Below are 21,028 nucleotides of genomic sequence, written 5' to 3'. Positions count from 1 at the left end.
GGTGGCTAGGATCTGGAACCAACTTCCAAGAGAAGTGGTGCTGGCTCCTACCCTGGGGGTCTTTAACAGGAAGCTGGATGTACACCTTGCTGGGTGGTTTGACCCCAGGACTCTTTCCTGCCATGGCAGGGGGTTGGACTCAATGATCTGCTCAGGTCCCTTCCGACCCTAGAAACTATGAAACTATGATTGCTACCCACAAGCCTGATGCTCCAGCCAGTTTTCTATCCACCTTACAGTCCATTCATCCAGCACATACTTCCTTAGCTTGCCTGCAAGGATGTTGTCGGAGACTGTACCAAAGCCTTAGTAAAATGAAGGCATGTCACAAGCAATTCTAATGTCAAGCAAGTCAGTCAACTCCTTGAGCATGATACCTTCTTTAAGGACATAGTGGCCCTGTGGAAAATTTTTGTGTGTGACTATCTCAATCAGGGCATAACTGGCTGCTTTGGAAATGAACCATGGGTCTATAGCAAATGGTACTATTTATTGTCTGTAGGACCCCTACCTCATTTGTCACAGATGCCATAAGGCAGGGGTGTCAAACTCATCCAATCCTGCTGGGCTGGACCGAGGACCAGTCTGGCCTCACCAGAGCTAACGCACAGGGTTGGCTGGTAGAAGTGCTGCACGCAGAGCTCTCCTAACATCCACCCCCATGCCATGTGCAGCAGGTGCTGACCCTGTTTGGGGGCATGTGGTCTGGAACCACGGGTGAAGCTACATGGGGTGTACACTGCATACAGAGCAAGATCATGTGGCTGGCCTGTGCTGGCCCCATGTGTTGCCTGCAGTGTAGCTAGCACATGCTACAGGTGGTGTGCAGGTTTTGACTGGCTGTATGCACTGTCCACAGCTCAGGTGGCCAGCACAGGGTGTGCTCCAGAACAAGTCCACCAGGGTGCAGCACACACCCTGGGCCAGCTCTGCTGGACTGCATGCAGCACTTTTGTGCTGGTTCCAACCCATGCATCAGACTAGCATTAAGGGTCAGTATGAGACCCACTCACTAGATCACACAGCTCCACTGGCTGGATCTGGCCCATGGGCCATACAGTTAACATTCTTGCTTAAGGTTTATAGTGACTGAAGCAGATTTTACAGAAACAGAAGTAGGACCTGTGTTGTCCTCAGTTTTCAGGACCTGGGAAATCAGATTCTTACCCTGCCTTTGCTACAGAGCTCCTTCGTAAGGCTGAGCAGAACAGTCACTTGCACGCAGCTTGGGCGTCCCAGGGCTACTTTGCAGATAGCCCGGGAAACTGCAATAACTACTGCACCACGAGCTGCACTAAAAACATCAGGTGCTAACTGAGTAACTTAATGTCCCGCATAACACTCGGGGGGAGGGTGGGCTTTGCTTTTGGCAGCCTGACCAGCTGAAATGCAGCTGGCTGTCATGGTGGCATTCTTCAGGCCAGCTCCCAGAAACTTAGTTACCCATGTTGGGCTGAAGTCAGGTACAAGGCAGGATAGATTCCCACCTTACAGAAAAAACAAAAGCACCGAATAGCAGCTCAGGAGGCTTTCCCCTAAGGGCTCCCATGCAGGCTGAGGTGTCACGCTGCATCAGTGCCAGCACTGGCAGGTCTATTATAATCATGGTATCTGTGCGATCGTTTCAACCCCTGCACGACGAATGATAGGTAACAGTAAAAGCATTCAAAACTTACAGTAACTTTTGAGGCAGCTAATTGACACAGTATATGCAAAACTCAACTCTGAGGGAGTCAACCCACTTCTGGTTTGCTGTCAGCACTTTCTCACAACAGCTTGCCTTCAAACGAAGAAACGCTTCAACTTGATGGCCCACTTCTCACTCACTCCAGAGTCAGTGAGTAATAGAACATAAAAAAGAAGGCTCATTTAAATCCTTATGTCCTTCGGTTTTTGTTTCAGCATACAACATTTTCAGCAAATACGATCATTTTGAGCTTCCAATAGGATCATTTCATACTTAAGACCTGGCAACGCTACCCCCCTCACCCCTCGAGAACGGGAACGCAGGACCACCGCCAAAAGGCTCGCACATACGTACTACACCCTCGACCTCCGAGCAAAGGGGACGCATTGCGCACGCGTAGAAGTATCCCAACAGACATAGCCCTTACCCCGACTGAGATCTGCCCATGCGCGTGGAGGGGGGGGGAGCCTAGCGCATGCGCAGTCAGGCCCGGAGAATGTGTACGTGGGTTTAAGTCACGTGATGGCTCCGTCCTTCTCCCCGGCGGAGCCACGTCCTCTGCGGCGGGCAGCAGGGGCGGGGCGGGGCGGGGCGGGGCGTGATGTGATGTGACGTGACGGGGTGGCCGGTGCCCGGATGGAGGCATTCGCCATTCGCATAGCGCCGCCAGCCGCTGAAGGCACCCCACAGCTGCCGCCATGAGGCTCCTATCCCGCCTGCTGCTGCTCGTGCTCCTGGCCTTCCCCGCCGCCCTCCTGCTTGGCGGCGCCCGCGGCCCGGGTGAGAGCGCGCGGCGCCCCCGGGGGGGGGGAGGGGGGAGAACGGGACGGGACGGGACGGGACCCGCTGCCGTTGGCGTTCGAACGCGGGACTACCAACCGCCGCGCGGGGCCCCGGGGGGCGGGGCTTCCCAGTTGCCTGGGGGCGATGAGGCGGCCCCGGCCTCGGGCGGACGTGTCCTGCCCCGCCCCCCATTCATTCCCCACTTCTGTGCCGGCCGCTCCGGGGGTGCGGGGGGGATCCTTGCCCCGCTGACGGCCGGGGCAGGGGTGGGGGTGGCTGGGAGACGAGAGAAGCCCGAGCAGCAGAGTTCCTCTCCGGGTGTCTGTGCCCCAAAGCTCGCACAGACGAAATTTTCCAACTGGTTAGTTGCTGTAATAAAAGATATTGCATCTGCCCAAAAAACCGTGTCTGCCTGTGTCCTTAGACCGGCAACTGTCCACCCCATGCCTTTTTTTTTTTTCCTGAACACAAGATGAATCAATATTTTGCTTTAAAAACTATGTAAAGGCAGCTGGCCTAGTCTTCTCCCTTGCGAGGAGAGGCCCAGTCTCTGGCATTGTCACTTTGTCTGATTTCTGCCCTCAGTAAAGCAAAACGCAGGCAGCTTGAAGGGCAGCCCCGTGTAACCTGGCGTGCGCGCTGATCGGCTGTAGCACGTGCGCTGCCTTCCCACCAGTGAGAGTCCCTCTCCCCCCCTCCCTCCCCATTGCCACATCATCATTCATCCCAAAACCCACTGAAGGAGTGGGGATGAGGTTAGAGGGCTGAGCAGTGTGGTAGTGTTGCAGCTCAGGAAGCATGTGCGAGGTTTGAGACCTGTCAGCAGCCTGCTGAGGTCAGGGTTGTGGATTCAAACCCAGGATTTGGGAGCTTGTAACTTTCTGGAAGGTCCAGTGGCAGATGAAGTGAGACTGCTCAAACCTGCCACTTCTCCTTTGTAGAAAGCCCAGTCATTTCCTTTTTGCTTTGTAGATCAGAATGATCAACTTGCTTTTTGAATTCTTCAGGGGCGCTGAAACCTCTTTGAGGGCTTCCATTGCTTTGAAAAGATTACCTGTGTGCTCGGAGTGTCAAACACATCTGGCCCTAGGGGCTGGGATAGTGGTGCAGAACTAGATGAATGGCACATGGTAGCCAGCCCCATGGGCCAGAGGGCCAGACTGGGCCTGTGAAAGAAACCTCCCTGTTTCAGGCCCATGCCTGCTCTGGCTATTCTGGCCCCTGGAGGGAAGATGCCTGGTATCATGCGCACTGGGCTATAGTCTCAGAAACAGGTGGTGCCAGGCTTCTTTCCACATGCTGCTGGGGCTGCAGTGCTACTGCTTTGGCACCGGTGCTTGGTAAGAGCTGGAACCTGAGCAGTACTGCAGAAAGGCCAGCACTCTGGTTTGTTCCCACAGTGGCAGCCAGGCATCAGTGATGCTGGGCTTCTTGCGGTCCTGCTGGGGCTGTGGTACTGCTGGGTCTTGCCCAGGCACTGCTGCTGCAAGAAGACCCCCTTATTAAGGCTGTAGGGCAGATGACTGGCTTGTGTGCCAGATCAGACGAGAGGCCCCAATGTTTGACCACCTTTAGACATGTGATTCCCAACCTCATTAGTCTGGGGACAAAACAGATTCCAATTTGAAATTTCTGGGTTTATTTTGCTGGGGGAGGGAGGGCAGAGGGAATTGTAGCACCCCAGGGTTGTCAGGGCATCTGGTTGAGAATTATTGCTTTAGAGTCTCTGTTTTCTTGCACTCATGGAACAGTTGGCGCTGTCTGACTGAGAACTGCTTTAGATCCTTGCTAAACTTATATCATGCCCTAGTCCTTTCAGGGAATGTGTACTCTCTCCTCCCTGTACACCTGGTACCATGTTTGCAGGTTCTTCAGAATTCTGTCTTGCGCTTTTTCCTTTTATATGAGAGTAATGGGAGGAGGCAAAAAAATGGGAGGAATTAAAATGACAGGGTCACAGTGCATTTGAAACTAATCAGCTGTGTCAAATAGGCAGGAAAATACCTGAAACTGTTTTTGTGGGTTTGCAGTCTCATCCTCTCTCTTTAAATATTTCCTTTGTTGCATAAATGGGAAAATTAGTTTTGTTATCTGTATTCTAATCAAGATTTGGAACCACTGTGGTGATCGTGAAACTGGCTGCATTCAAAGTACGTGAAGGAAGGAGAGAAATAGAACTCTTTCTAAAACCTTTCAGTGATAGCAACATTAAACATACCAATAGAAAAAAGCTGACGTGGTGCATTTCAGGTCACATAGTGCTTAAGACTGGACCTTTCAGCATGTAGCTTGGTGGTATATTTGTAAGATGGACCTCTACCTAAATTAAACATCAAGAACTCAGTCTGTTGCAGAACTAGGTCATGCGCTGGGATTTGTTTACATTGTGATTTTAATATTAAAGCTATGCTCTCCAGTCAATAACACTGTCAAGTTATGAGACCCATAACTGGCCCAATTCTTGCTTCATTCTTCAACTTTATACATGGGCACTTTGCAGTATTCTGTAGGACTGCATGAATTGCAATGTAAGATTGGTACGCAGGTTGTACTTTTTCAATTTCATTGAACCTTTTTGTGTCAAGGTTTATTTGCAAATGAAAATATGAACTAATTTAGTAAGTATTCCCATACACAAGTGTGTTTAAATCCAATTACATTTTCCAGTTAAATTAGTTGATGTGAATTAGTTATTGACATGAATGTTAGTATTTATGATGGGAGAAGAACTTCAGACTGAGGATGGAAATAATAGCAAGATATAACTTGACTTTTATAATTAGCTGTGTATCTTTCAAATGTGCATAATTATTATAACCATATTGTAGCACTCTGCTCACTTCAGCACATCAAGCAAAGTGAACTTTCTTAATTTGTCTAAATTGTAGGCTTGGAAAAGTATAAACTGGTCTATAAACTAGAACATTTTACTAGATTATTCTACTTAGTTCTCAGTTCAGGTGCTCTCTCATTCTGGGCTAGTACATTGCAACAGCCAGGAACATGAATGCGTTCACAGTTAGTTCAGTAAAATATACTAACACAACAGGTGGGACATTGATTTTGGTTTAGTGATCTGTCAGTAGAGTCCAGTTTCTTGGACTTGAATAAAAGCAGTCTGAATAACTAGCATTAGAGACTAATCAAGTATCAGTATCAGTTTTACCCTTTTCTGAAAGGTCACAAAATCAGTTGGCATCTGATTGTCTTTATTTTTTTTCCTTTTAATTTCCTGTTGGATGAAGTAAGCTGATAATTTACTGAATGTTTTATTGAAATAGAGAGAGAAAAAAACTTGCAATAATGTATGCCAAAGTGGGCTTTTAACTTACTTTTTAATTTACCTTGAGAGCCTTGATACGTAAATCCAGTAATTTTTTTAAATTACTCATAGTAGAAATTGACCAGAACGTATTTGTATAGAATTTAGAAGTGAAGCTTTATTAGTCCCCCTCCCCCCGCCACCCCCGCCCCAACTAAGTGCTTCCCTCCTGCTGCTAAGTTTGACATCATACTTTAGCTTTCCAAGTTTCCATTAGTCTGACTAGCTAACTGGAAATTGGGAAGTCATGTAGTTTTTATTCTTCTTAATAATAATAATAATAACGGTATCATCATCATCTTGTTACCAGGTTCAAGCTTGCTAGTGGCAGCTCAAGATGCTACAGAAGATGAAGAAGCAGCGGAAGATACTGTAGTTGAAGATGAAGATGATGAAGCTGAAGTTGAAGAAGATGAACCGACAGATTTGGTAAATGTTCATGGTTCTTACTTTACAAACAACAGCTTCAATTTAAATGGATTAGAAATCTCTCATTCAAATGTTGATTATTTAATTTCTTCGACATGGCCAAACAGAAACATGATCAGGCACCATAGAACTTGGTTAACTAGAGTAGATATAAGTGGAGCATCTAGATGAGCACAGCCAGTACTCCCGTGCTGAAACAGCAACTTGAAAAGATTTCACTGTATTTTTTTTTTTGTTTGTTTCTGTTTCCAAACCTTTGTAGTTCAGTGCTTGATCCACTCAGATACCAGTTCCTGCTCTTTCTTCTTTTTTTTTCCCACAAACATTGCTCTTCCAAGTGATGGCATTTTTTTCAGTGCCAGGTTTTTTCTTTGTTCAGTCTCTGAAGTTTCTCATCTAAGCTCTATAGTAGTGTTGTTCTAAAGCATGTTATACTTCTCTTATATTGATCGGTTTTATTTCACTCAACAATTATTTGTGTTCTGTTTCTTTTTTTCTTTTTTTTTTCTTTGTGGCAAATTTAACTAGAAACCATAGGTCAAAATCTTACTGTTCTGAAATAGTCACCTAACGCATGTGATGGAGACTAATATCTGATATTGATCCTGAAGATTTATTGTAAAACAGCAAATAACATGCAAAGAAAAAGTTTGGATATTAAAAAGCAAAGGCTTACTAGTTTGGGGGTTTTTGTTTTGTTTTTAGCTGATTCCAGTAAAAGGATTTTATAGGTATTCATCAAATTCATGTGACACTTGGCTATTATATTTTACTAGCTTTTTGAGTTGGTTTGATAGCATTCCACAAGTATCTTAATACTGACTGAGTTTATCAGATACCTTCAATGAACATTTTCTAGTTGGCCATCCCTAATAGTAAATTCATAAGTAAAAATATGAAAATAGTTATTATGGTTAACAGAACTGAGTATTTCATTCAGTGTTCTTGAAATGTGCAGTTTGGCAATTGAGTTGGCAATATTCTTCCCAGGGCTAAACTTTAGAACATAAGTTTAAATAAACCCAACTTTTGTACACAAACTTGATAGTATTTGCTTGATAGTACTTTTTTTTTTTTTTTTTAATATAAATGTGAGTAACAGCATCTCTCAACACATTTACTATATCTTTAACTTCACCAGTAGGTGACAGTTTTACAAAGTGATATACTTCACCTCAAAGACAGTGGCATTGGTGATTTAACTTTTTATAAGGGGATTTAAAGAGTTCCAAGGCAAGTAGTTCATGAGCCAAGATACCAGCTTCGTTATTTCAAATTGGGCCATCTTATTTGGAGGGATCAGTAATTTGTGTGCTGACATAAGAAGGAAAGTAAGACACTTTGGGTGCATCTACACAGGATGTTTACTGCACAGTAGACTAATTAGCTGTGCAGTAAACATCTCGGCATCTACATGTGTACCTCTGTTAGGCTGGAGTAAACTAATTTACTCCACAGCAGGATAGTACTTGTAAATACTAGTACTGTCTTGCTACAGCATAAAAAACTGTGCAGTGACGCATGTGTAGATGTTGCAGTACCTGGCTGGGGCCTGAGGGTGCTTCCGTGTTTGGGCTGCCTACTAGCTAGCCCCCGCACTGAAGCAAACTCATGCCCCAGCCATTCTTTTCCCAGCTCATTGAGCTGTGGGAGAGAAGCCCCACGCTGGTGTGCTGACTCTCAGGGCCCCCTGCCAATCAGGGCTGTTCCAACCCAGCTCAGTGTGCTGCAACCCCAGGCACACGTGCAAATGGCATTTAACTCAAGAGTTTATTGCTCCCTGGCACATGTTGAAATGGTTTGTCTGGGATCAGTAAACCCCAGAGTTTATTGCTTCACATTAATTGCACATGTAGATGTGCCCTTCAAGAATAAAGTTCAGTAGGAGCAGTTTATCATTTTTAAAAAATTAAATCAGTTAAACATTTTTTTTTAATGATTAGCTGTTGTATTTTAAGGAATGATTTCCTTTTTCTAAGTGATTTAACATTGGTTGATATACTTTGTATATGGGATTTTTTTAAATAGTAAAGAGGTAATAGAGGAAACATTTGATGATTAGAAGCCTTGTTTGAGTAACTTAAAAACTATAAAATAAGCTCAGGCTGTAGTTGACTCTCAGCTGCAATTAATGGGCTTGGAGAAGCTAGCATTTCAGGGTTAGAAATGGATGAATGGTACTTTGGAACATGTTTGCAACAGCAGTTGGTATTAATTAATGCTTTTTATGGTATCCTATCTCAAATCAGTGGACAAAAGAAAAAATACTTTTTAACATTTGTCATAGACGTTTCCTTTTAAAAGTGGATATTCCTGGCTTCGCTATAGGCTTTTAACAGAAGTCTTTTGTCTTAGACAGAAGAAAAAGAGGAAGAAGACTTATCAGGAGAACCTAAAGCCTCACCTAGTGCTGATACAACAATCTTATTTGTGAAAGGTGAAGGTAAGAGTCCTGGGCCAATTTATCAAACTTTTAACTTGGCAGACATTAGCTTAATGTCACAAATGCATAAGAATTACAGTTACCTAAAGCAGGGATGGCCAGTCTGCAGCATCCATACTACAAATGGCACACGGGCAGCTTCTGCATATGTGGCTTGTGGCAAATCGGGGAGGGGGGCAGGCAGCACTGTGGCAGAAAGTAGTGAAGCAGCTTGGGCAGGGAGCAAGTACTGATCAGGGATGAAAGAGCAGCAGACTGGGCTCGGAAGGGGATTGGAGTGGCATTTGGGGAACCTGTGGTGTACCTGCCTAAAGTTGGCCTCCACCGGTCTAAAGTTAATGATGTTTTCTTAGGACTGAGTAGTTAAGCTGGGAATCTTTGGATAGTTTTTCACTGGAATACTGCATGAAATTTCCTAACCTACTGCTACTTGTTTTCCAGATTTCCCAGCAAACAATATCGTGAAGTTTCTGGTAGGCTTCACCAATAAGGGTACAGAGGATTTTATTGTTGAGTCTCTTGATGCATCTTTTCGGTACCCCCAAGACTACCAGTTTTACATACAGAATTTCACAGCTCTTCCTCTGAACACAGTGGTTCCACCACAGAGGCAGGCCACATTTGAGTACTCTTTCATCCCTGCAGAGCCGATGGGTGGCCGTCCATTTGGACTAGTTATCAATCTGAACTACAGAGATTTGAATGTAAGCTTGATTTCATAATGATTTTTACTCCTTGCAATTAAAGTTGAACTGCGTGGGCTGGAAGCAAGTAGCTCAATCCATTTCTGAGTGTTCTTTTTGTATGTTTAAGCCTTTATGTATGTGCCAGTAAATGTTGTAGATAAAGCAGCTTGGTTGCATATGTACTTCACTGCTAGTATGTTATAAAAACTTGTGTTTAAATTACATTAGATATTGGGCTGTTGGGTTTGTTTGTTTTTTGGGGGGGTTTTGGAGTGACTAAAGATTAGTGAGCAGCAGCCTATTTTTATAGAAAAGTCTAGATTCTTCCTTAGGGTATACTTTAAACTTAACACTCTATATAACTCAGGTTGCTGGTTTTTTGGTTGGGTAAAGCGTGAGTTTAGGCACAGTGCCATAACAGCATAAATGTGTGAGCATTGCTGACAAATGGTGCCCCTAGTTTCTTAGGGTAGAGGCCAGTAGCCTTTTGCAGGCATTGGCTGGAACTTGCAACCCAGCTGGGGCCTCAAGCCAGAAGTCTGTGCTGTCAGTGGCCTAAATAATACAACTCTTCCATGAACTAAGAAGTCCCTTTCTTCTCCTTAAAGTACTCTTTCTTCATTATAAGTTTTAATGTCTCCATTCCAATTGGCATGCTTTTGGCCCATTAAGTAAAGACGTTTTAAATACTTCTTTAAAAAAACCTTATCATTATAGGGTAATGTGTTCCAAGATGCTGTCTTCAATCAAACAGTTACAATTATTGAGAGAGAAGATGGACTCGATGGAGAAACGTAAGAAACGGGAACTTTTAAGTTTTCTTTGGTTTTGTAGCAGTGAGTTTGTATGAAACCGGTGAAAAATGCTCTTGCATTTTTGGGACAGAATAACCTTATGCACAATTACAGACTGTGAAATGACAAGCTAAGCTGTACTGTAGAGAAGGTCCTTGGGATTACGGTGGACCATAAGCTGGGTAAAGCCAATATTATGCTCTTGTTGGAAGGGAGAAAAGAAAAGCCAACAGCATCCTGGGTGGTATTAATGGGAGTATCATATGCAAACCCAGGGAAGTGATTCTTGCGTTGTGAGAGCAACAAAATGAGCAGGGGCCTGAGAAGCAGAACTTATAAGGAAAGGCTGAAAGAACTAGGGTTATTTAGCCTGCAAAAGAGAAGACTGAGGCAGGATGTGATAACAGTTTTCAAATACTTGAAGGGCAATATTAGAGAGAGTGGAGATGGGCTTTCCTCTGGCATTGTAAGGAACAGAACTAGGAGCAATGGCCTTGAGATGCAGCATGAGAGATTTAAGTTAGCGATTAAGAGGAGTTTTCTGTCTGTGACGGGAGTCAAGCAATTGGAACAACTTACCTAGAGAAGTTGTGGAACCTCCATTCTTGGAACCTTTCTAGAGCAGATTGGACAGACTTAGCTGGGATGGTTTAGTCGGGAATGATCCTTCCTTAACGAGGGGACTAGATAACCTTTTAAGGTCCCTTCCAGCCCTACTTTCCTGTGATCTTAAGGTTATTAGTTCATTAAATGAAAGTTCTGTATAGGATAGGAAATACCATCTGAACATCAAGGAAATGATGATATGTGTCTATATTATAAAATAAGGAAGTTATGCATTTCTCAGTAATGTTGCTCTGTCCACCCCCCCTTGCAAATTAGTATTTGAGCTTCTAATTCTGGCAGTACAAATATGGGTTCAGCTAAGATTTCTGGTTTGTTTCGGGTTTTTTCCCCACCCAAAATTATCCAAATCCAGAGCATTCCAGACATGTGGCAGTTTAATGACATAAGAAGCCTTAATCTGAGTCTCTGCTCCAATATAATTCTCTGGGAGTGAAAGAGAGATGACTCAGGGTATTGAAGAGCATCGTACACACTATAAGCTACAGACTCTAGTCCTTAGTATTAGCCCAACATTTGCATGCTACCATTTGAAAAGCGTTGATGTGCTCATTCCAGTTGCTGGGGAATACAGCAAGGTTGATGAACCTGTTGCAGGCAGACTACGCTCTTCTGTAGAAGTTGCTGACAGTTCTTGTGCAGAAATATGCTCTGCTGCTATGGATAGAAAGCCTCTTCCATCTGGTGTTTTTGCATCATCCTGTTTTTTTTTCTTTTAATGATGTAGCTAACAACTTGTTGCACAACTGTAAGCATCTCAGTCATGAGTCCCTTTGAAAATGTTATGCTTTGGAATGTGGGTGGGTATTACTTGATTATATGTTAGAATATTTTTTAAGACAAAGATTCAATTTCTCAAGCTTTCTATATTGATTGTGATTCATGGTCTCTAGATTAGCTGTTTTCTCAGCTAAAAATTGAAGTTTCAAGGCATTGGTATGATCTACTTCTGAGAATAAGAGCCCTAATTTGCTACATGATTTTTTTTCTCTCTAAATTATTTGCCAGAACTCAATTTTGGGACAGCCAATGCTGAGTGCCAATTTTGACTGAATTTACCAAATAGTTTCAGGTGAAATGTTAAGTGATAAATGGTCCAGAAATTCTTAGCAAAGGAAACAAAGGCTAGAACCAGAAAACTGGTGTCCCTTGGTGTCAGCAGCCCAAAAGTTAGGGCATTCACCATGTTGGACACGTGAACTTAAATCCTCCTCCTGTCTCAGGTTGTTAGAACTCACATCAGTAGCTTCACTATAGAATGCCTTAAAGCTGAATGATATTCTGTACTGGGGCGGCAGTGTGTGTCACAAGGGACATGGGCAGCCTGTGTGTGTGTTGTGGCAGATCAGAAAGGGGACAGACAGCACAGTGGCAAATAGAGCAGGGAGCAGAAGACAGAGCAGTGGATTGAGCAGGAAACACAAGGCAGGAAACAAAGCAAAGCAGCAGATCAAGCAGAAAGCAGAACAACTGATTAGATAAGGGAAAGGAATTAGAGGAGGGTGTGCGGCTACTTTGCGGCACACCTGCCAAAACGTTTGGCTTCCACTGCTGTAGTGGGTTGTGTTCTTTCTCCTGGTGGTCCTGTTCTATATTGTGTGAATTATGTAATTGCAGAGTGAGTCTCTGTTTTTGAGAGGTGGAGGACCTTCATTCAGAATCTTGCACCTGAGCAGGGAAGTTGGTTCAGACTAAGTTCATTTTAAGTGTCCTGACTATCAAGCTATAGTCACTTTATCTAGCTTGATAAATATTGAGTATTCCCTGTAATAGTAATCCTACCAGAAAAAGAAAGTGTTTACACCTCTCTCCATGCAATTTTCTTGAATGTGGTGGGGGTAAGGTGTTTTTTTGTTTGTTTGTTTGTTTTTGTTTTGGGGTTTTTTTGGGGGGGGGGGTGAGGCTTGTGATGAAAATTCAAATCAGTCATCTACCTGAGGATGGATTTGGTTTCAAGCACTTATGCAGATGTGGGACACTAACTGCTAAGGCCCTTATGCTTATAAGCCCTTCACCTTCTGTGTTATCTAGCCTTTCATTATTTAGCTCACATTTCTTGAAAGTGTTCAGAACTTGAACACTTTATATAACAGAATTGATTCAACCATTTTTTAAGTAGTATGGTTTGATATGTGAAAAACTAATTACTGCATAACCCCTATTTGTAAATATTTTCAGTGAGGTAGTTTGCTTCACTAGACTTGCAATATCAGCGATAGGGAATGGATCTGGACTAGCATTGTAGTATGCAGTTCCTTGCATATTCAGCTAAGCTCATAAACCATTTCAGTGCATAAGGTCTCTCAACACAACTGCCTACCTATGGTGTATGTGACTCTTTTGAAGAGTTCATTTTGATAGTATACATTCTTTGAATTTAGAGGAACTAAGTCTAGTTTGGTAACTAAATAAAGATGCCGGATGAAAACACGTGTTATATAAAAGTTGTCCTGTAGTTCCAAGTAAAGTTTAAAGTTACTGTAACTCTTTGCCTCTTACCTCAGTTCTTTCATATACTCTGCATACAGCAAAGTTTTAAAACCCAGCTTCATTGTACCTCCAGGGAGCTATTTAACAAATAAATGGTCTTTACAAGTGCACTGTAAATTGAGAAACTTCTAGAACCAACTGTACCTTGTGCTGTGACTTTTGACTTTTCTTTTCGAAAAGCTGAAAGACTAGAATTCCAGCTACTAATGTGCTTTTAATTTATCTCATTCTGTCTTTTGCTAAACAAGGATCTTCATGTACATGTTCCTTGGTGGTCTTGGCCTCCTTGTCATTATTGGTCTGCATCAACTGTTAGAATCTAGGAAGGTAAGTAATCAATTCTGTGTAAGCACTTAATGTATAGTGTTGTTCAACTGACAGAGGGTAATGTATCAACAATCAGAGCAGTACAACTTTTGTGGCTTTTAATGGCACACGTAGAAGTTATGTGAATTTAATCAAGGCTAGATTGTTTGGAGGGAAGCAGTGATTTAACTAACTAGAATTCTCAAAGTCCTTTTTTTTTTAAGATGTCCCAAGAAACTTGTGAAAACATTAGATATCATGCTGATGGATTGTTTATAAATAGGGGGCAGGCAAAATATGGCCTGTGGGCCAGATCCAGCCCTCTAAGGGATTTTGTCTGACCTGCTACAGGTGTCTTGGTCCCACCCAGGGCAGGCCATAGCAGTAATGTGTGGTTAGTCCCGCTGTTCCTAGGCACACAGCAGTGCTGGGATGGCGCAACAACTCGACTTGCTTTCTTGCAGCCCCAAAGCTGGTGGCTCCTTCCAGCTGCCCAACCCCAGGGTTCACTGAACCCAGCCCCACAGCCTGGGCTCCCCAGCCCATCTGCTTCACGCACACTGCCAGGGATGGGACCCATGCAGGCAGGGTGTGCAGTCAGGTGGATAGGATGGGGCCATGGCTGGGCAGGGAGCAGTGTTTGGGAGCAGGATGAGTAGGTGGGATCATATGACATTGACAGCACAGGGCTGGGCCTGGGGCCCAAGGCAGAGCTGCAATCTGCTCCCTCCATGGTCCTGCAATGGGCACAGGTTCCATGGGCAGGGGCACGTGGAGAGTGGATTGCATTCATGCCCTGGCCTGTGGCCTCATGCTGTCACTGCCCCAAGATCCCGTATTTGGGCCAGATACAGCTCCCTACCCACCCATGGCTCCATTCTGTCTGTCTGGCTGCATGCCCTGTTTGAACAGGTCCTAGTCAGTCTCCATGGTGAAAAAGGTCCCTGTATTTGTCTTCTCCTCTGCAGAATATGGTTCAGTATCAATCAGGGCTTTTAGCTATAATACTGAGGACACTAAGAATTAGTCAGCATTGATCTTGGCCAAGTAATATGGCTAATGAAAGGGAATCGCACTAATTAATTACCTGCAGAGGAAAACAGCCTAAAATAGATATTCTAGACTAGCTTTTCATATGGACTTTATTTTGCTCTGTGCTCTCTGAAATCTAGCTTAATCCACTTGGAAAGCAGTACCCCGCAAGGGAATTTAATGTATGATATCCATTGAGCTTAAATATTTAAACTTGAATTTAGTTTTGCAGTGTCTTTTGTTTAGAAAGATTCTCTAATTAGCATTGGGTGTTAACATTCTGTTGTACTCTTCAAGTTACTGAGGGAAAATCCTCACTTCCAAAAGAAGTGACTTGTTTTTAAGTGTACTGTAGATGCTAATGATGGAATGCAAATTCTGAATAAAGTTGTGTAGGATGTATAATCATTCCATGTAGCTATAGGTATTTTAGATTACAATTATCAAACTAAAAAGTTTACTGTTTATAAACTTAAAAAGCAAATTTTACACCATTGTTAAATGACTCATTTAACCTTGAAGCTAAGCAGGCTTGGTACAGGTATCACAAGGTTAAATATTTGTTTTATGTGTATTTTATGATACAAAGCTTTGACTAAATCTGATTACAATATCTGTATTTAATATCCTTACAATTGTAATATCTGCATTTTTCTCATGGAAAGCAAAATCTGTTAATGTTCTCAAATCCTTTCAGCGGAAGAGACCAGTACAGAAAGTAGAGATGGGAACATCAAATCAAAATGATGTTGACATGAGCTGGATCCCTCAAGAAACTTTAAATCAGATCAGTAAGTAATAAGCCTTCCATGATCTGGGTATAATTTTTTCATCAAACAGGGGTTTTTTTAAAGGAAAAAAGAGAGCAAGAACTACTTTAGCTTTGTAGCTATCTGCTTTGGGGAGTAATTCAATCTAAATGCTTAACATACAATCTAATGACTGTTTGGCAGATTATTATAATGTATGGTTATTTTAAGCATCTTTTTTCATCTGATTTTGTAGGGGAAAAGTCTCAGGGCTAGCAATAGCAGCCATCACAACCTTTCCTCCCACCTCAGCCATTCATATTCTGTCAGATTTAATTTCATTAGTTAGCCAAAAAGTAGGTACAAAACCAGTTTTACATGGTAGAATGGACCTTTTGTAGAAGGCCATCAATCTTCTTGTACCTGCCCTTCCTTTTCTAGACTTATTATGAAATTCTAATCCTTGAACCAAAGTTTGGGTCACAGGATTCTGGAGAGGTCCAAGTAAAATGAAAGAGGCCCAACAGACTGTGTTGGGTTTTTTTAATGACATAGAAGGAACCTGTCTCTAAAATGAACTACCAGTAAATGAGCATAAAAAGTATAATCTTGTACCTGTCAAAATCACTGAGATCAGAATGCTAGCCCCAAATCTGTCTGTTAAGAATGGTTGAATGCCTGTGGATATTTCTAACTTCTCTCCTACTGTTTTTTCTGTTTTTGCTTTCCTGTGGCCTCAGTGCAAAGTAGAAGAGGTGAGGCAATTCAACTTTGCTTGTAGGAACATGGGTCTTTGCTATGCATCTGCACTAACTGGGCTCTAGTGAAATTCTGATTCTTGCTGCATGTGGTTCATGGTGTAATAGCATGAGCACTGTTGGGAAATACCAGTTTTATGGTTTCAAATATGTGCAGAAGGCAACAGGTTGCATTTAAATTCACCCACTGCAGCTTAGATTTTAGCGTAGTTACGATGGCTGAGTCTACTTCTTTCCAGAACTAGACTAGGGATAAGTGAGAGACCTCTGGGAGAAAAATGCAGGAAAGAGGTAGGTTAGTTAAGGAACAGTGACCTGAATGAAATTTGCTGTGCGAGTGTAAGTGATCCTGACCATGGATAAGTGGCATATGAAGTGAAAAGGTGGCCATTAAAAAACTGGCACGAGGTGCACGAAGGGCATGGTTGGGTGCCTCGGTCACTGCTGAGGGCCAGAACCACTCAAGTTTTGTGGAAAACATAAGCTTTGGGGGTTCTTTATTTTGTGTTTTCCTGAACTAGAATGAAAACAGGACATTTTCCCGTTATCTCAGTTACAGCACTCAATCTAACCTTCATATGTCCCAGGGGAATCCTTTCATCCTGAGCAGAAATGGACCCAAGAAACACTCCCAATAAATCTGTTTAAAAGCACTGGAAAGTTTTCATTTCAATGAACTGGTGTTTTGTAACTAAAAACAGTTCATTAGGAAGAAAAACTGGATTAGTTCCATTAGGCATGGGTGATCTGAAGACCATAGTTTTTTCTTTTGAGTCGTAAGTATGGGCAGACTATATAACTTTGCTTTGCCTGTGGGTTTTCTTTTTTCCCCCCTCCCATCTTTAAAACCAGCAGGATTTCCTCTGTCAATATATATTTGAAGAAAATTGCTTAATATCAGTTTGTTACTTTACAAATTTTAAAATACTCCATCCTAAATATTTTCCACAGAGGAGATAATGTAAAAGTCTAGAAAGTATGAAGTTTGTAGAGGGAATGTCTGCTGGAAATATATACAAGGGTTTTGATTTGCAGTGGAGGCTCTTAAACTAAACTGGCACTACACTTGATCTGAACCCGTTAGGGAACTGATCAAGAAGTAAACATCAGAAAAGCTTACAATGCCCCCTTAGATACTTTAATTTCTACCTGAGAGAACTTTTACAATCTTTTCTCCTATGCCTGAAGAAGGCTGCTTGTGCCTGAAAGCTTGCAATTAAAGAATTTTCTTTTGCAAAAATCTCATTGGTCTAATAAAATATACCACTTCTGCCATGAGTTCCGATTCCCCTTAAATTCAAATTTAGACAAGATTAGTCTTTAGATTTATACTAGTTTGTATTTTCAGCATCCTGTATACTATCTGGGGGAGATGCATGACCTTAAAAGACTTAAGCCCTTGTAGCCCTACCTATGAAGTCTGTAATAGTTCAGAGCTTGTCTATGAATCCTTAAAGTTTCTTAAATAAGCAGTTGTAAAAGTAGTTAGACCTATACTTGACATCAGGTAACCTGATTGCTTTTCCTGCACACAGAATAATGTTCATCTTCTCTCCTTTTGAACAAGGCTTTGAAAATTCCTTTTTTTAGATTTTAGTCGCATGAAGGCACCTCTGCGTTTAAGGGACAACTGTAGACTTGTCATAATTAAGCTTTTTTGTCTTGTAAACTGCCAGGATTGAAGGTCAAATAAAATTGTAAATTTGTGATACAAACTAGAGTCAGGCAGTACTTAACTAGAATTATGACTAGTATCTTGTACCCCCACAAATGCTAATGTCCACATTGAAGCATTAAATAAGATTTCTATTATGACTATGAAGCTGCAAAGTGTTCATCTCATTTTGTTATAAAACAATGTATATTGTTTGTTGATGCCATACAGATGGGAGGAAAATACAGATACTTTCAGAGGCAAGCAAACTCCCAAGTATCAGTCTAGTGATCTCTGTCTTGCTAAAGCATAATAGTTTAGTATAGCTTTTTCTTTAAAAAAAAAATGGATAAATGTGTTAGCATTTTACAAATTGAGTATCTTCAGTCATGTAAATTTAAGTAAGCATTAAATATGGAGGATTATATGCTCTGAAGCTACAGTATATTTCAGTGTTATACCAATAGCATGTTTAGAATGATTGGGCTAGATGGAAGAAGAATTGTATCACATATACTTCTTGCATGGCAGTGTCTTATACTGGAAATAATTAGCAGTTTCCATTGTAGGCAGGAAACGGAAGACTTGGGTGGAGGAATTGCTTTTAATTTGATGTAGTACTTCTAGCAGTTGAGGTAACTCCTTTCTTTGTCCCTTCTCTTCCAGATAAAGCCTCACCAAGACGATTGCCTCGTAAAAGGGCACAGAAGAGATCGGTGGGATCTGATGAGTAAATGTTAATTAGTACCACAATTCGGCCTTTACTAATCCTGCCCTTTTTTTTTCTTTTTCTTTTTTTTTCTTTTTTTTCTGGATTGGAGCAGTGCAGAGAATTCATATCAACATGAGGAAAATACTGAACATTTGGACTGAGCAATCTTGTTTACTGGGGTTAACTTGAAAATGCACTTCTCTTTTTTTATAATGGAATTTCTGAAGGGGTTTTAACCATTACAATCTGTGTGACTGTGCGTGTAAGCAGTTTGTCTCAACAGAATCATTGTGCAACCTGAAATGTGCCTTTAGAGTCCTACGTAGCATCATCTGCGTGCAACTTTTAAGTTTCTGATGTATCAGAAACCCAAATGTGGAGTTGCTTAAACTGTTCTGATTGTATAAGGAAGTCTTTATGCATTTTAGCATTTAGCATCCTAAGCTATTAACTACATTCTTTGCCACACACAGCTACCTAAGATTTTATGTGTGTATGTGCTCCTACTTCAGTGGTATACACTGATTATCTAGATGTGTGTAGCTAGTATTCTAAAGGCACAAGCAAGTATAACTGCTCTTAGCAGTACGTTTTTTTTTAATTTTGCTACTGTTTAATAGCACACTGAGAGCCAATAAGATAAATGCATTTGCATAACTGTTAGGGGGCCTTTTACAGCAGAAAAATTTGTGAAGCGTGGAATCTGTGTGATTATTTGGTATGTTTTCTAGAAGATTTGGGGTGGCTTTTTTGCTTTGTTTTGTTTTTTACAACAGGAATATTTCATTGTTTAAATAGTTGGCTATTGACTCGTCAACAGTTCTGATGCTTATGACAATAGAGGCAGTTTTGGAATGCTTTCTCAATGGAAAATGTTTAGGGTACCCATTCTTTTTTGTTTGTTTTGTTTTGGGGGGGGTTATTTTTCCCCCCACTTTTTCACCCTCAGTAGAAAAATCATGGCTAGCAAAATACGTTGTATCCAGTGTAATTTGGAAAACAAGAGATTGTCTTTAAAGCATTATATATTGGGTAGGGATTCATGGCTTTCTGTACAGTAAAGACCTTTTGTAAAACATCTTAAGTTGGATTCCAATTATCATTTGATTGTAGGTGTGCAAATGACATCTATGTTGAAGTTAAGTTTATTTTGCAAAGATGTGATCTTAGTGACACTATATGCTTTTCTTAAGGGGGAAAAAACCCTATTCTAAAATCTTAACAGTCCTACTGAAATAATAACTGTTGGAAGTAGCCTTTCTTGGCCCTTAAATTTGGTTGTGAGCCAGGCATGGTTTTGTTTCTCCCCTTTGGGTTAGTAACAAAGTATATTTTTTACCAGTAAATGTGCTAATTCAACATTTCTAATATAAAAGCTATTCATGTACCCAGAAAGGGACTGGTTTCATGGAAGACTTCAGTGATCACTATAAAATTTAAGTGCATATTTAAAGCATAAAGGGGAGTAAGTTTTGGCACGTAACTACCTTGTTTTTGAGGATTGTAACTGGGAGCCAAAGGACCCATCTATGCTTTTAAAAAAGCATGGTTGACAAGAATACAGAGTCTTTTCCCTGTCACCTTAGGCACCAAAGGCCTGATTTTTTTTTTTTCTCTCTTCTTTCTTTCTTTCTTTTTTTTCCCCAAGATATGTACACTTAATGGTAATGCAACTCCTTGAAGGTGTTTGCGTGCTTTTGTAGCTAAAAATCTGGCCCTTTGTTCTTGGCTTGAAGCTTCTTCAGTTAGAGAAGGGCAGTGATTTGAAACGTCTATTTTTGCTTTTTCCTTGCAACTGAAAGTGCTTTTTTCCATCTGCACTTATTCTACAGGGACTGAGCACCTGAGCCATGAGCCAATGACAGTTGAACAATACCTGCAAATCACTTCACCATCCTGGGTTTGAAGCAGGGTCTAAGGTCTAAAACTACCTGGTCTGGCACTGTTGTATTATAAGCTTCCTTTAAAAAAAAAAAAAAAAAAAATTTGCAAAGTTGTTGTGGGGTTTTTTGTTTGTTTCATTTTATGTTTTTTACTTTTGTCTTGGTGTGAAAAGTAACTTTTAGAAATGTTTGTTTCCATTTTTTTTTAACGGTGCTTGGCTTAACATTTGCCAGCGTAGTTAGCTAGTAAACAGTGTTTTCTACAAAGCAGGATTTAATAAGAGTGTTTAATAAATAATGATTGTGTTTAACACTTGAATGCTATCTCCAGAATGGGCTTATCTACTAAAATCCAAACCATTCTTCCTATCAGATGAGGGAAGCGGTTTAAGATGGCAAATGATTCTTTACAGACTGTGTTCACACTAGTAGTCAAGCAAAAAATATTTAAGTGCTTTGAACCATGGCCTTCTGACTGCAGCAGTGGCTGTTCTACTGAACACTGGAGGGGGAGGGGACCCACTTATTTGCCAATCTCTGGCTTATCTGTGGTACCTTGGCTCATAAAGAGGTCACTTAAGACTTTGCATCAGTGCCCATTATCACTGATGTTGGAATAGAGACTTTCCATCTAAAATGTAGAAAGGTAAGAGTAAGAAATGTAGAAAGGTAAGAA

The 21,028-nt window shown here is 41.5% G+C and overlaps 1 protein-coding gene and 1 long non-coding RNA gene across 4 annotated transcripts in view; one reads left to right on the top strand and one right to left on the bottom strand.

Moving 5' to 3' along the window:
• Positions 1–1,237, bottom strand: part of LOC109315352 — a 5,422-nt gene extending 4,185 nt beyond the window's left edge. Inside the window, exon 1 of the long non-coding RNA XR_002102484.1 lies at positions 1,168–1,237. This is a non-coding gene — a long non-coding RNA (uncharacterized LOC109315352). The remainder of the gene's footprint in view (positions 1–1,167) is intronic.
• A 1,059-nt stretch (positions 1,238–2,296) lies between these two features.
• SSR1 (signal sequence receptor subunit 1) lies at positions 2,297–20,663 on the top strand. Of its 3 annotated transcripts, XM_019542985.1 has the most exons (10): positions 2,297–2,467; positions 6,103–6,221; positions 8,577–8,664; positions 9,106–9,368; positions 10,068–10,144; positions 13,507–13,585; positions 15,294–15,387; positions 16,086–16,100; positions 18,424–18,487; positions 20,302–20,663. In XM_019542985.1, the coding sequence occupies exons 1-10, from the start codon at positions 2,386–2,388 to the stop codon at positions 20,306–20,308; spliced, it is 888 nt and encodes a 295-aa protein (XP_019398530.1). In that variant the 5' UTR covers positions 2,297–2,385; the 3' UTR covers positions 20,309–20,663. The 3 variants fall into 3 exon arrangements, with proteins under 3 accessions (XP_019398530.1, XP_019398539.1, XP_019398548.1); XM_019542994.1 differs by lacking the exon at positions 16,086–16,100 and having other exon boundaries at positions 2,298–2,467; XM_019543003.1 differs by lacking the exons at positions 16,086–16,100; positions 20,302–20,663 and having other exon boundaries at positions 2,299–2,467; positions 18,424–19,547.
• The last annotated feature ends 365 nt before the right edge of the window (positions 20,664–21,028 follow it).

Source organism: Crocodylus porosus, unplaced genomic scaffold (assembly GCF_001723895.1).
Source record: "Crocodylus porosus isolate Cpor-Errol unplaced genomic scaffold, CroPor_comp1, whole genome shotgun sequence".
Classification (NCBI taxonomy): Eukaryota; Metazoa; Chordata; order Crocodylia; family Crocodylidae; genus Crocodylus; species Crocodylus porosus.
Note: the sequence above shows the minus strand (reverse complement) of the source record. Positions and strands in the feature narration are given on the sequence as shown.